Source organism: Uloborus diversus, chromosome 2, assembly GCF_026930045.1.
Source record: "Uloborus diversus isolate 005 chromosome 2, Udiv.v.3.1, whole genome shotgun sequence".
Classification (NCBI taxonomy): Eukaryota; Metazoa; Arthropoda; class Arachnida; order Araneae; family Uloboridae; genus Uloborus; species Uloborus diversus.
The window spans coordinates 138908561-138930951 of record NC_072732.1 but is presented as its reverse complement, the minus strand read 5'-3'; the positions used below and the strand labels follow the sequence as shown (position 1 = coordinate 138930951).

General features: G+C 33.4%; 1 protein-coding gene across 1 annotated transcript in view; it reads left to right on the top strand.

The window, feature by feature from the left end:
- LOC129216046 (dystonin-like) overlaps positions 1 to 22391 on the top strand; it is a 446756-nt gene that overhangs the window by 180743 nt on the left and 243622 nt on the right. The window contains exon 2 of the mRNA XM_054850190.1: positions 7515 to 7576. Within this exon, the coding sequence (XP_054706165.1) occupies positions 7515 to 7576 (62 nt within the window). The remainder of the gene's footprint in view (positions 1 to 7514; positions 7577 to 22391) is intronic.

Genomic DNA, 22391 nt, shown 5'->3' with positions numbered 1-22391 from the left:
GTTTGTCTTGATCTTGTTATGACGTATTTTTAATTTGTTCCAAATATTAGTCGTTTTGTGCGTTTTAAAAACTATAAATATTTCTTATTAATTATCTACTCTCAAGGACCCTGGAATACATTTGAAGAAAACGAATTATTCGTTAGGACTCTCAAAGAAAGAAGATTTATATTTTTGTGTGACATCATGAAATTTATTGATAACAATGATTTAATCGGGAAATCTTCGGGACTTTCTAATGACTTCCGTGCTCAACGTAATTTTTATCGAATGCTTATTTCCGCGTGCATGTTTGTGTGTGTGTGTCTGAATTCGTATGGAATAAAAATTTCGAACGAAAACCTATTTTCGTAGTTAGACAAAAGGGCGGGGCACATCAACCTGTTCATTATTTTGTTCTGGGCGCACAAAATATTCTAACTTCAGAATTATCGCTCGGAGGTTTTAGCAAGGACAAGGTCATTCTAAGATCTCAATGCTGCAACTACGAATATTTAGGGAACAAATGTTTTTCTAAAAATGCTTGTGGGTTGCTATGTATGTCTGTGGGTTGTTAATATGTAGGGGTATTTAGGAAGAGCGGGGGAAAAAGTGAAATAGAATCTTGTAGATTGCCATTGAGTTATGTTAATTGCATGGTAGGTTTTTGATGATTGGGCAATAAGTTATCAGTTGCTCTATTTCGAATAATTTCCGCTCTTGTGAAGTGTGTGTATTTTACTTCTATGACACAATAGTTAAGCAACCTGTATCTTCGGAAAAGTAATTCTTACGACTAACAGATGGGGTGGGGGTCGAGGTTAGGTTAAGATGCTGTGAAGGAAGGTACTGTACGTGAGGAAAGAGGAAGCAACAAAACTTTCTCGCGTCTTGATAAATTAAAATTGATGAATATATTTTAATTAAATTTTTTTTTCAGACTTTTAGAATTGCGTTGCAGTTTAAAATGTACATTTTCCCTTTCTTACTCAAGTAAAATAATTTTTTTGCAATGACACCAAAATAGAAAATTTTGGAAAAGTATTCTCGTGCAGGTGGTATGCAACACTTAACCTTAATCAGCATTAATGCGTGCAATTTATTTAGCAGCGATAATTAATTTTTTAGCGCTTTGGAAATTATAAGTTCGTATAACATAATCTAGCTGCAAAAATGCAGAAATACTTAATTGTTCCACGAAATCAATCACGGGGTCGAAACCAAGGGGAGGAATCCCCCCCCCCCCTTCGAACCGTTGAACTTCGAGCAATACAAATACTTTTTTTAATAGCAATTTATTCAATAAAAATAATTAATAATTGAGCTACCAGAATAGCAAATTTGACATTCTTTAAATTGTCTTACATTTTCCGTTACTTCTAAGAATTAAGCAGCACTGGTGCAAGCAATACTTTGTAGACGATTGAAGGCAAAATTGCAAAACAATTTTCTTCTTACAACAGAATCGACTATTGTCGAACTGGAAATGAGGAAGGAAATTTCACGTAGATAAATATCTGTAAGGACATTTTTCTATTATATATTCATTCCCGCAACATGCAGTGAATGGATTTCATGGGAAATAATGCAGTGAAGTTCGCATTACGGAGTTGAAGCCTTTAGAAATTACACATCAGTCTTTGAGACGTTAATAGATTCGTAGATCAACTTTTAATATCATTGTTTCGCTATGAAGAATTGTTCTAGTAGCTATTGCTTTATTCTTTTCTTGCATTAACTACTGTGTGGTTACTTGGGTTTGTTGTTTTTTGTTCTACGGGTGTATAATTATTGTTATTACTACTGATGAGAATTTGACATATTTTTCTCTGTCAGAGTAAGAAAATATTTAAAATCTGTTCATCAAAATAAGTCATTCGGATTGCCTTTTCAAGAACCAATCATAAAAATACAAAGACCAGTCCTAAAAATAGGTGACGCATACTAAAAATAGAAACCATTGAGTTTTGTTGCAAAAAAAAAAAATATGACTACTTACTCAAACATTTATATTTGAAAATACTTCGATTGATCCTCTCCTTAAATGCTCTTTTTTCTTATTGTATCTTACTGTTTTTTGTATATATTTTTGAAAATTCGTAAGCTTATCTTGTTCTTTTCTTATGTGTATATATATATATATATATATATATATATATATATATATATATATATATATATATATATATATGTGTGTGTGTGTGTGTGTGTATGTTATATATGCATATGTTTGCCTGTATGAAACGTTTGAAGCAGCGTAAGAAAAAAAAAATCACAAAGAAGATCAATCCCGGGCATTCTATCTGTGTTCGCTGCCTTATATCACAAAATATAGTATTATATTTTTAAACTCTAAGATTCACATGGAGGAGGAGGGTTAGAAACTTAAATGTTCAAAATTTTAATTTTATAGTTTTAAAATTGCTGTTGCCTGTTCAAATGAGTTTCGATATCATTTCAATTTTTGTTCGATTTAAAAATTCGTAAAAATCTGCACAAGATGTAAAATATTCCAAGTTTATTAAACAGCTTAACGAATTGTTTCTAATAAAACAAAATCCAAAGCTTGCTAAGATTCGAAATTCTCTACGGACAATCCATGAAGCTAAAATATTGCTGCGAAAAAAATAATTACTTGGAAAATAAGTAAGATTGAGATACTTTTAGTGAATAAAATATCTTGTGGTTTTGTTATCATGATTCTTAGTGTATTAGTGTTAATGAAAATGTATGGACCTTGACTAATAGTAAAAATGTTATGAAAAAATGTAGCTATTAAAAGCTGCTTAAAAGTTTATAGAAATTTTAAAAAATATATATATTGCTGGCTTTTTCGTTTAACAGCTTTTAGTATGGTAGTATGGTGTAGTAATATTTCTCATAAAAAATTAAATAGCACACTGTAAAATGTAAAGGGGAATTACAGTTATTACTTTATAGTCAATGCTATTAGCTGGCTTTTTTGGAGGATGGAGTTTAATGCGGTCGTTTCCAAAGTTTTAAAAGTTTTTTATTCTGAAAGAACATGCTTAAAAACAGAGGATCTAAGCATTTTTTGAATAATTTGTTTAAGTTTAATAATTTTAAAAAAATACTTAAAACGGTGCGCTTTCATTGTTTACATTTCTTGCTGATGACATCACAAATGATGAAATGCCATTCAGTGTTGCCATTCTCAGAGCAAAATATTTAATTCGCATCTTTACTCACGTGTATTGGCAACGATATGGTTGATAGGAAGCGTAGAGTGCAATTTTAATTCGCTTCTTCATTATCATAACGTGGAAACGCGGTACAAAGATGCGCCGAAAATAGGCTTGCCAGACGTCCAGGTTTGTCTGGGACAGTCCCGGTTTTCAGGGAAAATCCCAGTGTCCCGACCGGTTTATTTCAGGTCCCGAAAAAAGATAAATTTGATTAAATGACCAAAAAAGTCTAAAAAAATATTAACTGTGAAGGATTATTTTGGATAATTACTTTGTCATTTGAAACATGGACTCATAAAATTAATATCGAAATCAGCTTGTGAGGATTTTTACAACAACATTAAAACCAAAAAAGACATTTCAAAAAAAGTCCTAGCGAGTGAAAAATACATGTAAATATTGTTCAAGTTTTTATTCCTCATTCAAAGTACAGTCGAGTCCCGACTTACGCGAGGGATGCGTTCCAAGACTCCTCGCGTAAGTCGAAATTTCGTGTTGTGGAAAAATTTAGGTATACATTTTTTTAGAAGCAGACCAAATTCTTTTAAACACTTATAAAGCATTACTCAGCTATAAATTAGTTTCTTACTTTGAAAAATAAAAAAAAGCTGTTTTATTCAACATGAAATACTTTAGGGGCACAAAATGAATGATCAAACACTTAATGACACAACACGGTACGCACAGTATGTAGTAATAATAAAATGCTACACTACAACAGTACTGCACACGGTGGATTAGTAATAATATTTATGAGTAAAAACTGAAGATGATGATGATTTATGCTCCATTATCAGATTGTTTTCTACTACATTTTAAAATACTGTTGCTTTAGCTTTTCTTTAAAACGTTTCCATTTATGGTAACAGCCCATCTTCCTATTATCTTTAAACCACAATACAAGATCAGCTTCCATTTTCATAACATTAACTTTGCTTAGACATTACTCTGCCAGCTTCAAAAAACTAAGTTCTAAACTTTTACGAATATATTTATGTTTCAACTTTTTAATTGTATGTATGGTATTGTCAGAAACTTTGTTTTTCCTCCCATCCTCACGAACTTTAGATGAAACAGCGCACTAAGATGCCATTATATTTCATCAACTTTAATATTTAGAATGAAAAAAAAAGACAAACGAAAGATACTGAGTAGTTATTTGTTTCAGTAACAACGCGATGTGTAGAATAGTTTGGTGTGGTGTCGCTGTTAGTAATGCTAAGCGTATGTAATAATGTTCCCGAAATCAGTATTTAGTAGCCAATAACGAAGCCGATACTTCCTTCAAAAATAATTCGTGCTGTGAACGAGGAATTCGCGTTAGCTATAAAATCGAAAAATTCGTGTTATAGCCATTTCGCGTAAGTCGGGTCGCGTTGTAGCGGGATTCGACTGTATTTCTTCTTACTAAAGCAACTAATAAAAATTAACATGCAAAAAATAAAATGTTTAAATTTATCTGCTCGCGTCATTTATTATTACCCCCGGTTTAGGCTCATAATTACTATTTATTCATAGCATTGAGAATGAACTACCCTCTAAAATACGCCAAGAACCAGCCAGGGGTGTGTTCCCTTAAAGGGTTATGTGATCCGAAATTTCAAAATATTTTGGGCTGACAACACATTTTAAAGCTGGAAAATTGTTTAAAAAAAAAAAAAACTTTTAAAATGTTTCTTTTTAATAATTTCTGTTTGCATGTTGCAAAATTTTTTACGGGGAGGGGGGGGGGGGTCCGAGCTCTTCATAGTTTTTGAAAATTTCACTCTGTCTTCAGAAAATTTTACTTGAGTCCACTATCACCCCCCGGTTTCCTTTTGAATATCCGCGACGGGGGGGGGGGAGTATTCCGGTGCCCCGGTTGGACATTTCAGAAATCTGGCAAGCCTACCCAAAAAGCATCATTTGTGACGTCATCTAGACCACGCCTTGTTTGAAAAATCGGACATTTTAAAAATTAATCAAAAAATAACTGTTGGGAAAATGAAAGAATTTTCTGGGTCCATGTTATTATTATTATTATTATTTTGCTTATTCTATCAGTTTCAGTGACTAAAAGTACTACTTTCGACTGAAGGAAACAACCCCATTGTAATAACAAGTTTAAAATCGAGATCATTACATTAAAATTTTACTGAAGTTTATTTTCTTATCTTATGGAGAATGTACGATATTTTATTAATTTATTTATTCCAATCTCGTTTTCTTTAGTACTGAATTTTGAATTTTTATATTGTAATCTCTTATTTACTTTATAGTGTTTGAATTTCATTACTATTATTTTCCGTTTTTCTTTTTTGAAATATAAAAACATAAGCTCAGAATGTTTTTAAAACTGCCAAGTTTTATTTAAAGCGTCAAACATTTTAAAACAGGCCATGGTATCAAGGGCGCCCATATGGGGGGACAAGGGTGGGCTCGAGCCCCCCTTTGAAATTAGAATTTCCTTGTTTTTGGTACTTTTTTCTTTGCAAAAATGTAAAAACATTTATTCTCCAGCCATTAATGAATAAGTTAATAAAAATGAAATGTTTTAATGACTCTAATCTGTCCTTGAATCGGTTTCCATGGAGAAAATACCCTCCTAACCCATGGTAAAAATATCTGAGTTCCCCCCCCCCTTACAATTTTGTATATGGGCGCCCTTGCATGGTATTATTTAAATATTTCAGAAAAACCTTTCTTCGTTTTTGCTAACATTCAAATACCTGAACAAATGATGTTTTGAAGCTTGTGTTATTGTATTTAGTTATTCATGATTTTGTAATAAACGCATATTGAAAATATTTCCGTTGTTGCGCTGCCAAAAATATTTCGCGGAATTTTCCCCTTCACCTAATGAGTTTACTTCACACTTGAAAATAAAATAGAAAATATTTTCTTCAGAATTATGAATCAAATTATTTTTATTTCAAACATGTTTCAAGTTGCTTTGGCTGCTAAATACTATTTTGAAAGATCAGACGGATTGTTTGCGGTTTTCCTTGATGTGTTTTCTTATTTCCAAACTCAGTTAACAAAATTAACTGGTTAGCAGAACTTGTTTTTATATTACCATTTGTTAGTGCCTTAGCAAATATCCACCTTTGCATATGTAAAACTATTTTGCTCGTAGTTTAGTTTTTAACTTTAATATAACATTCGTTCGTTCTAAAGAGACAGCAAGTTTTCTAAAATATACGATTAAGTATACACATTTACATCAATAAAAAGTCCAGACAAAACCAACAAGATTTCTTCAACATTGATTTTCTGTGGTCCAAACACCAAATTAGAAACTGTTTTGCCTTAAGGTAGCATTATCTGTTGGTAAATAAAATCTTGTGAGGAAGAAGTAAATAAAATCTGGTGAGAAAAAGAGAACTGCGCAGATTAGAAAAACTGCCATGCGCATGCGTTGGAATCTTTTTTGGGACCCGTCTGATTGCACTTGTATGTCCTTATGGACTCATCAGTCTTGAACAGGGAATAACAAAACTGAAGGCAGATCTCATTGAAGCTGAGAGTGCCAACAAGCTGACGGATAATGTAAATTTATCTCACCAAATGTAGTCAGCAGATATGATGGTGCGGTTCAACTCAGAAAAGGACGAAATGGCAACCTCTTAATAGGATAACTGGGCTTCCGGTGTACTGCATGTAGTTCTGCCTTAGCCCGGCTTAGAGGCGGCAACTTACTGCTTCAAAATCAACTCAGTCTGTTTTGGGTATGAATTAGAATTTTCAAACGCTTAAAAAATATAATAAAAAAGAAATATTATTCCGGAACGCCTGGTAAAGATGTACTGGAACTTCTTTCCGACTCCACTACACACGTGCTCATGATCATATATTAAATTTTCAACCGTGGGTAAAAGATTCAAACTCACAATTGAGGCAGTGAGAAGCAAAGGGATGCAAGTGGACTATTTTAAGTTTCGAGTAAAACGCGTTTAAAGATCAGATCCTAATCCTTTCATTGAAATTTTTTTCTAAACCATGCTATACAGCAGCACCTACCAGGGCTACTAGTGCCATCTCTTGCCCCAAGGTAGAGGAGGGGTTCACCTACCATTTTTACTGGTTATCTCCAAATCTTTAATTTTGCCACTTGCATCCCTTGGCTTCTCGCTACCTGAATTGTGGTTTCTTTACCCTGAAACTATCGTTCAAAATCAATCAAATCTTCGTCCTTTGCCTGAATGTAGTTTTTTTGACATAACAGGGATGAGTTAAAGTTCCTCAATTTATTTCTCCCCATGACAGTTTTATCCTTGCCATTTCAGTTACGACTCAAATGTTTTATTTTGTTGCTCAATCATTAAACCTTATTTTTTTCTCCTTCTATAGATGAAAGAGATGCCATACAGAAGAAGACATTCACCAAATGGGTCAACAAGCATCTCAAGAAGGTAAGAGCATGTTCAATACTTCACCCATTCACACCAAAAAGATTCCATTCAGCGATCCTTCCTTTCGTATTCCACCAGCGTGAGACAGCGATATCTCTTTCGCCATCTCTTCATTTCTTTTCTTTCCGTTTTACCGGCTTGTTAGTGACAATACCAGGTAAACTTTTGTTTCTCTCTACAGAGGTGCTCTCTCAGAGTGGTTAGGTGGCATTGGACTTGAAGAAAGCATCCCTTGCTAAAATACTTGTATTTGACAGCTTCCGTGATGAGTGATGCTTTGTTGCTTTAATGCTTCACAACTAACTTGTGATAAATATAGATTATCTTGATACATTGTTTTTGGAGTGACCGGGTTTCAGAAATCTTCAATGATACTTACACTGAAGGTCAAGTTCAATTGATTCGTGCCTGGAAGTTATTTGTTATTTAATAATTATTGGTATTTTTATAGCATACTTTTTTTTTTGGCCTTATTATGAACTAGAAAATCGCTCGTCAACGTATGAAAGTTGCTTCTACATTTGAACGAAGCAGTTGCCTGTTTGATGATGTTTTGATAGTTGAAATGTTAACCCTAACTCCAGTGGATAAACCCTAAACTCCAGTAGATAGCGTTCATTGTTGACCACTTTTTCGTTTCTTCATTCCCCTAAAATGACAGTTTTACCAGTAAAACAGTTGAGTGACCGGATCCAGTTCAGCCTTGTCACTGTAAAGCTTTTCCCTACATGTTAAACATCACCAAAATATATTATTAAATGTTCATGCCGTGGCGCGAGTTTCATTGTTGATGACGTCAGGAGCGTTACTCGATCCATGACTTTTATTATGTGTATGAGGATTACCTTGACGGTCACGGGATTACGCGCTAGAAATGTGTACGGAGTCAGGTTTCCAATTGCTCAAATTGTTTGCAGTCTTTAGCCAATATGCAACTTTTCTACCGAAAAATGATTTTTCAGGTTATGTTTTGGGCTGAGAGCATTTGTGGAGATCCGTAAATTTTCCTTCCGGGATGGAAAACTATATCACTGGTTTTATTGGATCGCATAAAAAAAAAACATCATTAGAAAAATCCAATAAAATTCGGTCTCATGACTCATTAACTTTGGTGATATGGATAAAGGGGACATATTTTTCGTACTAAAAGATCAATATGTCGAAGAGATTGGAAGGGAACATAATGTTGGATAGAGTCACCTACACTCTTTCTGCACACATATATTTACGTACATTAGTTACGCTTAATGGATTCCGAATGTAGGTAGTGAAAAAATATTCTACTCGAAAGAAGGGCCGGGGGGGAGGGGGGGGTAAAAACCCTCATAGAACAAGAGAGATTACACCTTATAAGTATGCATTTCTGTTTTTTCAAACTGAACTAATTCCATTTGTAACTAATCATGGACAATTATTATGAACTAATAATATTTGTCTTGGCAATTCTACTTTGCTTTTAAAACTTGATGATTGATTTCATTTTTAAACAACGTCTTGTCACTGTAAAATACTCATGTTTCCAACAGATTTTTGCATCTGAATGTTCTAATTCAAAGAGAAAAAATATAGTTGTTGCCAGAATAACTTACTTTTACTTGTATGAAAATCTACCCCATTCTTTAAAGTTTAAAATTGTTTTTTCACATTCCACATTCTTCAAGTAATGACGCTATTAAATTCAGAAGCGTGAAAGATTTATTTATCGCCAGCAGCAAAATAAATCATATTTCACATTCAAACTTTAAAACATTCACAATCTAGAATGCGACGAAAATCCGAAAAAGTATTCATATTCCGCGCTACGACGCGTCAAGGTTTTCACACTATGTAGCCCACACCGGCCTCTGGAAGGCCATGGCATGTCATAACTTCTTTTTTATCCTACGCCTCTTGCGTCACTGTAACCTCGACGGCTGTGCCTCGACCAAGACGACTTTTAAAGGTCGCCATTAGCTACCGTTCGTTGCGGCTATCATTGCAAAACTTTCAGCTTCTGCTTTGAAAAAAAAAAAAAAAAAGTATTCTGTGTGTTATTTTCGAAAAGACTGATAGCCATAAGTTGATCTATAAATTATTGTATATTATCACTGACTAATTATGTGCTGTGAATGAAATTTATTGTGCCGTTTAGACGACACGCTTGAAATGCGATTATACTTCTTTTATGGCTTTTGCCGTTTGGCAGCTATTCATGATATATAGCTGAATACAGATCTTTCACTGTGGATTATAATTTTACGAGTTTTAAAAAGCATCTTAGAATCAAAAAAATTTTCCATTTTGAGATATTTTTTACTTAATAATTATTGATTTAAAAAACAAAACGGATGCAATGAAATAGTTATTTTTCAAATTTTATCATACGCTGTACTTATTGGAATTAAAATGTGCAATAAACAATATTCGCGTCTTGGACAAACCATTTTAGACTGCGTTCCTATTATATTCCTGAGGGATCAAATTTTAACATCCAAAATCTCAGCTTATATACATTTAAAGGTAGCATATTTTCACTCTCATTGGATTCAGAAGTTACTGGACCTGTCTTTTAGGGGTTAAGAGTGGGCAATTGCCTCCCCCCCCCGGCTTTGTGAACACTGTTAAAAATTCTGGAAACTTTTATGGTAAATGTTACTGTAAAATGTAGTGTTTACAGTGCAGAAAAAATTTGCAGCAAATTGTACCGAAGAAAATAAACGATTGCAGCGCCAACTGATACAACACCGTATTTCCCTTACTCGATGCGTCCCAACTCGTATGGTGGGCAGCAAAGCCGCCTGCCATTTCGAAGGTCCCAAGATCGAACCTGCAGTTGGAATTTTGAGTTTTTTAACTCTCGTTGATTCTACCATAAAATATTACAGTAAAATAGGATTTTACGGTAATAGTTACTGGTAACATGGATGCCAGTAACTTTTACCGTAAAATTTCAGGAACTTTTTTAACAGTGAATTTAATGTTATGGGCATGGTTTGTGTTTGATTTTTTTTTTTTTTTTTTGTGTAACTTGCATTGAATTTCCGCCGCTTGCCTCCCCCATCCTGAAATAAAATGATAAGCATGGAAATGGCATAAAAGTTTAATGGCTTTATTAGAAATTCAAATAATTTGATATGCAGTTATTATTTTCAAGAATTTCACAACAGTTGTCAGCGGTTGGTGGTAGAATTCTAAAACATACCCTTTGAGAGTTCTCTGTCATGAAATAGCATTTCATAAAATCAGCAACGTTTTTAGATTAACGTAACGTCCTTTATGATATTATTTTTGTTCCGAAAATTTTCTACGTGAGATATATTATCTCTGCTGAATGTCAGATTTTATGTTTATCAATCCATTAATTCTACACATGCAGTGTTCTAAATTTGTGTTGTATTTTTCTAACAAAGATGAAAACAAATTCGTAGAATGTATTCTTAGAAACTCGTATAATGGCAAAAAATTCATATTGGAATATCAAACGAATTTGAGGCTAAATTGTTGATGCTCTTATAGAATTGTTAAATGATGGAGAAATGGAATTCTTGTGGCACAAAAAAACATTAGTTAAAATACATATTTACATATTGAATTTCGAAAACCTTACTTAAAGAACTACACAACTTAAATTAGTTGAAATAAAAGTTGTAAAATATAAATGCGTAAAGTAAATAATATATATATTAATTAATTATTTAAAAAATACTAGTTATGAAAACAATATTAGGGTTCATCATTTAAAATAATTGCTCGGAAGTCGAAATAACTCGGAAGTTGATTCGGGTAGATTATTCCAAGGTGAGCTTGATGAGGACCCAAAATTAGATGGAATATTTAACAGTCAGCACCCACTTTACAGTTTTCGACCAGTGCAAATATTCACAATAGAGAGTTGACTTATTCGTACAAATTCCGCTGCTGCTGACCATTTGGCGCAATAAGTTGTTCTTGAAATGCATGATCTGCTACATCTTCGGTTTCGTAATTTTCAATCCAAATTCCTTTGTTCTTGATCATCTATCTCAAAAAAATTGTTCTTAAAATGCAAAATTTCTCGCTCTGCAAATCGTCGGTTTCTAAATTTTCCATACCAGTCCATTTCTTAATCATCTGTCCCAAACAATTGTTCTGAAAATGCAAAACATCTTACACCGCAAATGGTTGGTTTCTTATTCTTCAATCCAAATCCCGTTTTTCTTGGCCATCTATCCCAAAAAATTGTTCTTAAAATACAAAATTTCCTGCACTGCAAATCGTCGGTTTCTAAATAATTCAATTCAAATTCTGTCGTTCTTGGCCATCTATATCAAAAAATTGTTCTTTAAATGCAAAAACTCCTGCATTGCAATTCACCTTTTTCCATACCAATTCCGTTGTTCTTGGATCCCTAACAATTGTTCTGAAAATGCAAAACTTCCTACCCTGCAAATCGTCGGTTTCTGAATTCTTCAATCCAAATTCCGTTGTTCTTTTCCATCCATCCCAAAAAATTGTTCTTAAAATACAAAACTTCCACATTGCAAATCACTGGTTTAATTTTCCACACTAGTACCGTTGTTCTTTGCCATCCATCCCAAAAAATTGTTTTTACAATGCAAAACTTCCTACCCTACAAATCGACGGTTTCCTCTGCATTAATAAAGTTATGTAAACAAGTTGAAAGATTATTTCTTTTTTTATTCGTGTATGCTAAACTATAATGTTCAATTGAGGTGCTTTAAAACATGTTCTAAAAACAATGAGCAAACATTACAATCAGCTGTGCGCCTGATAAAGCCAAGTGATAAGGTGGAGGATAATAAAAAAAGAAAGACCCTTGAAAGTAAAAAGCATTTATGTTGGCAGAAAACAGATGATCCAAAAGGTGCAAAGGTCGGTTTGAGAATAACTGAAAGATTGGCGTTTCTCTTGTTTTCGTACGGATGTGTATAATTTGGGCAAAGTAAAGTGAGCATCATATAGAGTCATTGAACTAGGGATATTACGTGACATTAGTGATCATTCCTGCTTGAACAGGTGTAGCTAAAACTGTTACTCGCTGATTTCCATTGGAAATAAGTCCGTCACATTTATTTAAGCCTTCATGTCTGGAAGAATATTATATCCTGTACAATACGTAAAACGACTTGCAGCTGAGTTTCGTATTTTTCAACTTTATTTTTGACAACAATTACAGGACTTTTGTTGTCAAACTTATGGTCAAACCTACTCATTCTATAAATTCCTGGGTTTTAAATTTTATTTTGAGTTTTACGCTACAACTCTGAGTTTTTTTTTTTTCTTTTCTAAAACTGAATTGATGTTGAAATTGCAAATTCTAGTTTGTTAGTGGTACATAAGTGTGTTATATGAAAACAAATAGTAATCAGATGCATACTTATATATATATATATATATATATATATATATATATATATATATATATATATATATATATATATATATATATATATATATATATATATATATATATATATATATGCGATTTGTGCAACTCTAAAAAAATACCATGTCTTTTTTAACACCATTTTGATGAGTAAATATTTTAGAGACTAAGAAAACTACTAACTAAACAGCTACGGTCGAACTTGCTTGTAACGAGACCGGATTTAACGGGGAAATTATAAACATTTGGTTGGTATATTATATTAAGTGTATGGGGAAAAAACTCGCGTTTAATGAAAAAACCCGCTTAAAACGAACAATATTGTTCATTCATGAAATTAACTTTCACCTCGTCTTATCCTTACTTGGAAAAGTTCTTTTAACATACCGAAAGCAAACGAAAGTTAGTTTTAAGCAGTGGTGTTCCCATAAGGTATATACTCCATGTACGCCGTATACTCTGAAACATTTTTTAGATATATAGCATATGTCCTCAAGCTTCATAAATTTTCATATTATGACATACTATGTATATGACTAGTCGACCCGTGCGGAACTCCGCACTGTACCTCGAATCGTTTCATAAGGCATTTCGCTCTTTAAAAATTTCAAAGAAAGAATATTATGAAGAAAAACCGAAAAAGTAAACGGAAAAAAGTAAGCGCACAAGAGAAAGCATGCAATTTGAAGACATCAGTAACAAAACCTCGTTAAATACAACGTTGTGATAATTTAATCATCGCTCCACTTTTAGTTGTACGTATTTTTAATGCAAATATAAATATCATTAAAAGTGTGGCTGAGTGACACGTGAAAAATCAGTAATTTTGCATATGAAAAAACAAGTTGTGGCAAATACAGTCCTGCCCATGTGAGCATCTGACGGAAAAAGAAGAAACATTAAAGAGATATTTATTGGCATGGATTCGAACTGGCGCCATTCTGATTAACAGTAAGACGCTCCAACAAACCTAGCAACTGCGCCTTCCTTTTCGAATGCTATTCATTGAAAGAATGCGTAATAAAACACAGTAAAAAAGCTTTTTGCCGAAAAAATATAATAAGATCATGCGTCTATGTTTTGTCATTAGCCAGCATGATACGATTTAAAATTATTCGTAAAACACGGAATTTGATTAAAGAATAAGGAAGATCTCACGTAGCGATTGAAACTAAAATTCTAGAGAAGTAATAAATTCGATTGAAAAAATAAGTGTTTTTATTTTTGAATATTCAACAATTTCCCATAGCAGACTTCTTTAACCTGTACGGCTTAAATGCCCGCACTTGGTTTTCTTTTAATCGAACACTTAAAATTCAAAACCAAAACCAGTTGAACTGAGGCCGTTTTTTAAGTGTAATTTTTCGAGCGTAGACAAAATGTTTTTTTTTTTTTTTTTTTTTCCAGCCCAAAGCAGAGGAATAGAAAATGATTTCTTACTAATGAAGTTGATAATAATTTTAATGTTTTATATCGTATTCGAATAAATAATTAAAGATTTACTAGGTGAAACTCGTAGTTTTAATTTGGCGAAGTATTTTTTCATTTGTACAAAAGTTCGAACACTGCTATTAGAAAAATCTACATCTCAGCATACATGAAAATGTTTTTCTGCACAAAAAGGATTCCCTTGAGGTATATCTAATACTTTTTTTTATGCTTACATTATGCTCAGTGGTCTGGACGGAGTCAAAGCTTTAAAAAAAGGGAAGAACACCCTTCGATTAGCAGTCAACTTATCTGAATGATAACTGTAGCCTGCATAAAGGAGCCGAGACACCAAATAGCATTCCCACTGCATTTATTTTATTACGTGTGTTATCTGTTGTATGTTATGAGTACATGTAATGCGTAATAGTAATGTAAATTTACTATTATGTTGGACAGCCCGAACTGTCCCGAAGTTCAGGCAGTTTATAGCCGAACGCTCTACCAAAAAAAAAAAAAAAAAAAAAAACCATAGATTAATTTTAATTTTTTTTTCTTGCCGAGAAGTGTTTTTATTTTTGAAAATTTTTACAATTTGTTTTCGCAGGCTGTTTGAACCGTTATGGCTTAGATGGCAGCACGTGTTCATCATTTAACAGCACGGTTAAAATACAAAATATTTTGAACTTAGTTCTTTTTTAAGCGTAGCTTTTCGAATGTAGTAAAAATGTGATAGGCTATTTGCTTTTTACAAAAAGAAGAAAAAAAATATAGTTTACCCTTCAAATTTAGGTTGTAATTTTTTTACTAGTACAAAGAGTCAAAAATTCATTAGAAGAATCTATACTTCAATATACGATTTATTATTTGTTTTTGATCAAACTACAATTTCCATTGTAGTCTGAAATCTTAAACCTGATACTTATATATTCGCTTACAATATGCTTTCATTTTCTTACCGGAGCCAAAGCTTATAAAAAAAAAAAAGCCTTACAATTAAGAATCAATTTAGCTTAACGTTGTATCAAGTTTTCATAACAGCAAGGACCGTTTCCATCATTTATTCTACTCCCTCATATTTGTTATTCTTTGATATTAAGTGTTCGTGTAATGCGCGGTATTTATCTAATTTTTTGATGCAGGATTGTTCGGACGTGGGCCCGAACACGCATTCTCCTGGTTACCAGTCGAACGCTCTGCAAATCAAGCTATTCAGCTCCATCGGTCTCACTGCAAGTTAAAGTTATAAATTTAACCGAAAACTTCATTCTGGTTCTTTAAAACCGGTTTTTTGACAGAAAAAAAAACAATTTTTAGGCCGTGGGTCTATTTTTCGTCAGTAGCCTGCACGATTAGCTTTAAAATAAGGTGTAAGTCAAAGAAATCGATCAAGAATTGAGGAAAATCTCGCGTAGAAACCAAAAACAGGCTACAGAAATAATATAAGGATCACATACACATACTTTGCGTAATGGATTACTGTGGGTATACGTTCAGAAAAATTAATGGGAACATCACTGGTTATAAGTCTCAAATCCTGAGAGCATTTATAACCAAGAATCTTACCCAAGAAACGAAGTGTTTGACGTAGGGGTGCCAAAAGTTAAATATTTGGGAGTGATAAAATATTTCAATTTACCGAATGAAATTCCGAATTTTATCGGATGATAGAATATGAGTATGCACGTTTACCTACATCTAATAAGCAAATTTAGTAACTATTTTAGAAGATGCTATGCTGTGAAAATTTGCCGAATTGTCAATAAAATGTACCGATTAAGGTAATTTTTGGAAGGTCAGAGTATTTCCCGTGACCTTCCATCTTGACGCCCCTGGTTTGACAGTGTTTAAAACTTCGTGCTCAACAAGATAATTATTTTGCGTTGTTGTAGCTTTTCTCTCGGAAGATAAGGTTACAGTTAGCCGAAAGTTGAGTTGTTTGTCTGCTGACGCTTTAAAAAAAAGTGAGAGTTGAAAGTTATTTTATGAGCCCCTACGAGAGTGAAGAGGTTAAAACATTTCGCTCTTCAGTCTTTTCAACCACTCCCAGTTTAACAAGTATTTGAGGTACTTGACGATTTGACTCTTCTTAGAAGTTCCATCCCAGCTCATTGACACGAACCATTTGCATTCGGCAAATATCCATTTGTGTGACCTCGAACTTAACGTTGTGCATTCCAGAATATTTTGAGGAGCTGCTGTCAAAGGAAACTTTGAGACTTTGGATTCCAAGTTTTTAAAGACAATTAACAAGTATATATATATCGGCGCCTCAGAGCAACAGTAAGATATCTAATCCCAGAAATAATACTAAGATATCTTACTGTTGCTCTGAAGCGACGATATGTAGGACACTAGCGCAGTCAGAATTTTCTTTTCTTCTTGGGAAAAAGGGGTCTTTTGTTCGTAACAAGATAGACTGCTTTCCTAGAGAGAGAGAGAGAGAGAGAGAGCGAGAGAGTGGTCACAACAATCCTTACTCATGTATTATACAATTTAGGGTTTGGCCTTATAGCTGAAAACTAAGAGTTCTGAGGGGTTTAGCCTCGAAACTCTACCTTTCTCGCTCTCTCCTGGTACCAGGATAATTAGATAGCAGATAATCGGGAGATTACATATAAACGAAGCAAAGATGATATTTTCTGAAAATGAATAGCATAAATAAGTATACAATAAAAATAATGGATTTATATAACTATTATTACGCATTATTAATTTTTGACTTACCTTCTAAAGTACGTCCAACTCTGCCTTTCAAATTAAATATTTGCTACCAGTTAAACTCAAGTGTGATGTATCAGTTCATTTAAAATAAAAAAGAAAAAAAAAAAGAAAAAAAATCTGGTTTTTGATCGGCGTATTATGATCATCAATTATTTAATAGCAAAAATCGATAAAGTTGCAAAACTTTTTTTTTTTTTTTTTGTTAACTACATAATGCCATTTTTTGAAGTTTTGTGATAACTCTTTCATTAGGGATGTCATATTAATAAGGATAGATGAAATATTTTTTTTTTTGTTTCATCCTAACCCTTTCATCAGTGATGCAAAGAAAGTGGGTAAAAATTATAAATTAAAGTCAAATTAATAAATAAAAGTTTCAAAATTTGAAGTGTAATTCTGAAGCCGGACTGCGAAACAGTGCTTGCATTTCTACCATTTTCTCTGTGAAGTTTCAATTTGTGTAGCAACTGAGTTGTGTAATATCATCTGTCATGCTTTGATGTAATCCTATTGTACGATGTCTATGCCCTCTTTGTTATCTGTTCCAAATTATGTGTCTGAAAACAAAAAAATAATTCGCTCATAATCGTTCGTTTAAACGTTGTAAATTCGCAATCGCGTGCAGGGGAAAAAAAAACTCGAGTCGGGCGCGTGTCATGTTTCAAAACCCAGCTGTAGCTTTGAAATGTCACTGAGGAGTTAAAAAAAGATAAACTCAACTCATCCATTTAAAATGAGATGCTTTCTTTCTGTCCGCTTTCCTTACTTTCTTACAATATCATTTAAAAAGTGTTTTGCTAAGTTTTTGTTTCAGCATTGTTCGTATGCTACAAACTAGTATGGATTTTAAAAGCGCATTTTGGATTAGCATGGTGTAATTTTTTTTTTTTTTAAAATTTGTTGGACAATTTAACTTTTGTGTGGCACGAACAGTACATAGATGGGTCATGATCTTGAAATAGTTATGGGTTCAGGGTTCAAGATCATTATTTTGGGGATCAATACGGGGGCTCTTACACACCCCTGAAGCTTTCTGAAATGAAATGAATTCATACATGTGTGCGGTGCTGTGGTTTGAAAAAAAAAATATTTTGCGGGACTCACCTTTGGAGTTTTGGAGGGGACGCACCAAAAGAAAAGATGGTTTGAAAACAATTTTGTATTATTTTTTGAATAAATATCAATGTATTACGGGGGATGGTGACCCCCCACCGCCACCTACAACACCACATTAAGAAGACAGGACAGTTATGTCTTTCAACATTAATTTTAAACAAAAGAATTATTATTAACAAGTTTTTCTTTGAAAGATGATGTAATGACTTTCGTTACCTTTTGCCATCATGTTGTATTCAAATTTTAAATCCCTGATCGGTAAATATCTGTTCAATATTGAAGCAAAATATCTGTAGATAGCATTTTGGATATCAACACACTGTACTATTTTGTTTGGTATTAATATTTTCCTTTAAGGGATTTCCTGAAGAAAAAATAAACTCTATCAAGATCTTATCGGAGAGGAACAATACTAATAGTCGAGAATTTAAAAAAGAAAAAAAAACACGTAAAGGATGGAATGAATGAAATAAAAGATAAAAAAGTTCTATAACAAAAAAAAAAAAAAAAAGAATCGGTAGAGCTGAAAGTTTAATCCACAACTCAATCCTCATGTCATGGCCATAGAAAAAGTAGCGAATGTGCCCTACCCATCCATTGTAAAAAATCGGCACTTTTCCACTATACGCACTACACTTGATGGAAAAGCAAGCACCAAAATTTTAGCTCCCCCCCCCCCTTCCACCCTCTCTACCTTAGGACAACAAATGTCCTGGTACCTGGACTCAAACGTTTACAGTCAAGGCCACATAGAACATCAAGTTTTGTATATTTATGTGTTAAGTAATTGAAGAAGCTTTGAGAGATACATCCACTTTTGGTCTTTTCTACTTCCAATCATAAACTTCCATCGTTTATTGCTTCTCGGTCTCACAGGAAATGTACTGACACGTGACCGGAAACATGATGTTTAGATCAGTCATTTTCAGAAAAGACCTTTTAAAAAACAGCTGCTTCTATACTGATAGTTAAGCCGGGATGTGTACCACTGGTGTCATTTATCTGTGTTTATTCAAATGACGCTTGCTGTTACTGCTAGCAGATGTTGCGAAAAATACTACTGTAAATCATTCGTGTTATCTTCCCCGTCTGATTTATTTCCATTGCCTAGTTCGTCGTTTCCTCTCAGAAATAGTGACATAAAAATGATCAAAATTCATTTTTTGCTATTTTAGATTCTTTTTTCTCCTGCGGATGCTTTCAGTGAGGTTTTCGTCACGGTGTGAAAATAAGTACAACATTGTTAAAGTCAACCTTTTGTCATTTCGTTTGTCAGCATGAAGGTACTAGAGTAATATTGTTCAGGTCTTCTTTTCATTTCTTTGTCACTTGACGACATGAGGATACCAGTATAACATTTTTATTGTCCATCTCTTTGCATTTGTTTACGTTTGATGCCACTAGGATGTCAGTACAATATTGTTGAGGTCCACATTTTTTCAGTTGTTGAGATCTGTCGCTTTTCATTTCTGTAATGTTTGACGCCATGTGGATAATCAGAACAGTGTATTTAGGTTCATTTATTTTCATTTCTTTGAGGTTTGATGCCATAAGGATATCTGTACAATATTGTTATGGTCCACATCTTTTTAGTTGTTAAGATCTATCGCTTTTATTTATGTGACGTTCGACGTCATCGGGGTATCAGTATTCAGTATTGTTTAGGTTCACCTCTTCTCATTTATTTGACGTTTGATGCCATAAGGATACTAGTACAATGTTCTTGAGCTCCATCACTTCTACCAGCTTTCCAAACACTCGACTTTTTCTTCTTTGTCACGTTCCCTCGTTTGTTTCCTTATCCATGTTTGTTTCTAGCAATTCCTTTTTGTAAGTTACAGTATACGTATTTCCCAACATTGTTGGGATATTTGTTGTTCTTTTAGCGCTCTCTTTATATATATATATAAAAATCGATCTGCGATACAAAAGTATGCGACGGTAAACGTAAAACATATCATATCGACTTGGAGGTGCTGCAGAAAGTCAATTCCACATAGAAGTCCACGGGCTGAAACGTTTTGAAAAACTCATCTTAGAAATTTCAAATTATTTTTTCCAAGGGCTTTAATATTATGGCAGCTCTCGGAAGCTCAGCTCGTTTTTTTTTCTTTCTATGAGACAAAATTTCAGACTATTTACGCATCAAATTAAAAGTCCAAAGAACATAGAGCCTCTGTTCTTCTTTTTTAGAATTTAAACTGAATTATTAACTCATAGTCTAGGAGCAGCCGGAAGCAGTTGCAAAATTTCTGTTATTCCTTCTATTCGTGCTATTGATGCGCAACACGTGTTTTGTTCACACTTTCCCCTGAGTAAAATACTTCTAGTCATGGCAAATATGTAAGAGTTCGAATTTGCAAGAGGAACACAGCACACACGTTTTCAAATCCTGTAATAGTTTACTTGACTATTTTTTTAACTTACTTATTAGTAGTGCCCGGATTAGTAGTGCCCGGATTATGCACAGTAAAATTATCAAAATATTCACTAAAGACTCCAAAAATGTGCGCTGAAAATTCAAAAATATATGTGCACTAAGAATTTTTTTATTCACGCTAATTAAAATTTTCACATCCGAATAAAAACGCGAATGACCATTCTACTCTTGCATTTTCTTATATTTTGGGCGATAAAATTTACTTTTTTTTGCATTAATATTCACAAAAAAATAGTATACGGATTAATAGTATGCACAAAAGGTCGCCCACACAAGTAGCTAGATTTATTGTTCTTAATGAAGAACAAAATAGTTTTTTTGTAATATTTCTTTTTTGGAAAAATATATAAAAGTGGGGGGGGGGGGGGTATGTAACAAGTGTAGTTATTTTGAAAACTTGCAGTTAGATGCATTTATGTCAAAAGAAGCAAAGATATGCAATTGCATATTCTGCCGTATGCAGGTAAAAGGCAGTAACTGCAAATTTTTCATTTTGCTTTCTTTTTTTTTTTGCATCTATTGTACGTTATCTTTACTGTACAAGCTCGCTTATTTGGTTTCCGTTGAAAGAAGAGTGCGGGGGAAAAAAACAACAACAACAACAAAAAAAAAACGTGTAATTCTAACATTTCCCTATTGTTTGTATTGAATCCAAAACGCGTTTCTTCAAATATCTCGAAAACCTATTTCTGCACATACTGCTGTTTACCTTCACACGGCAGAATTATCCGGGCTGTACTTATTAGGATAAGAACGGTTTTCATGATTTAAAAAAATTTAATTTATGATCAATAAATCAAGTTAATGGTTATAGTGTCATGGAATTTGCATTTTACGATGGTAATTAAAGCAAGTCAAAATCTTTCTTATTTCGTGTTTGCTATTCAAGTTTACGTGGAGAAAATTTTCATGCAATATTTTTGAATTCCAAAGATGATTAATCAATTTTCCTTCGATAAAAATATAATTTCATAAGCAAGCAGCATTCCCAATTTTTGAATTCATCTTTATTTTCATCAACGATTGCAATTTTCATTCAAGGCCGAAGAAACATTGGCGGAATTTTTGCCTTCTCTGCTAATCTGGATGACTCATATTTTTTTTTTACTTCATCGCTCATGTCTTTCATATATTCGATTTGGAGCAAGTTTGGATAAGGACTCTCCGTCTTCTATTGCCTGCCATATATGGTGCGAAGACTCCCCAGGCTTCCCATGTTTATGGATGGGTTTTTTTATTTTCTAGAAGGTGTGGTCTGGGCGCAAAAGTTAGACAGACGAACAGTCAGACGCACATTAAGAGCTAATGACTAGGAAAACCGGTCTCATTAGCTTTATCAGTGTTTTTCTTTTTCTTCGTATGTCATTTGAAGAACACTTTCGTCGTCTCGTGTAGTGATTATCATATCAATAGACACCGAAGTATATTTCAAGTCGATCTGTGTTATTAGATTACTAGGATGAGTACCGAATGATATAGTTTTTATGATCCCATGCTGTCGTCTGTAATTGGTAGGGAAACTGAGGTTTATTTTTAGAAAAACATTCTAATCTGCATGCACATTAGCTGCAGCTATGCTTTTGTTGTTTCAATTGAAATATATTTCTTAATTAAGTATTGTAAGGTACTAAAAATTCATGTCACGAGGTTATTTATGCGCATTTTATTACCATAAGTGATTATATTATTATATAATCAGATTTGCTGAATGTTCTAAAGCCGTTCTTATAAATTTTCAGAAA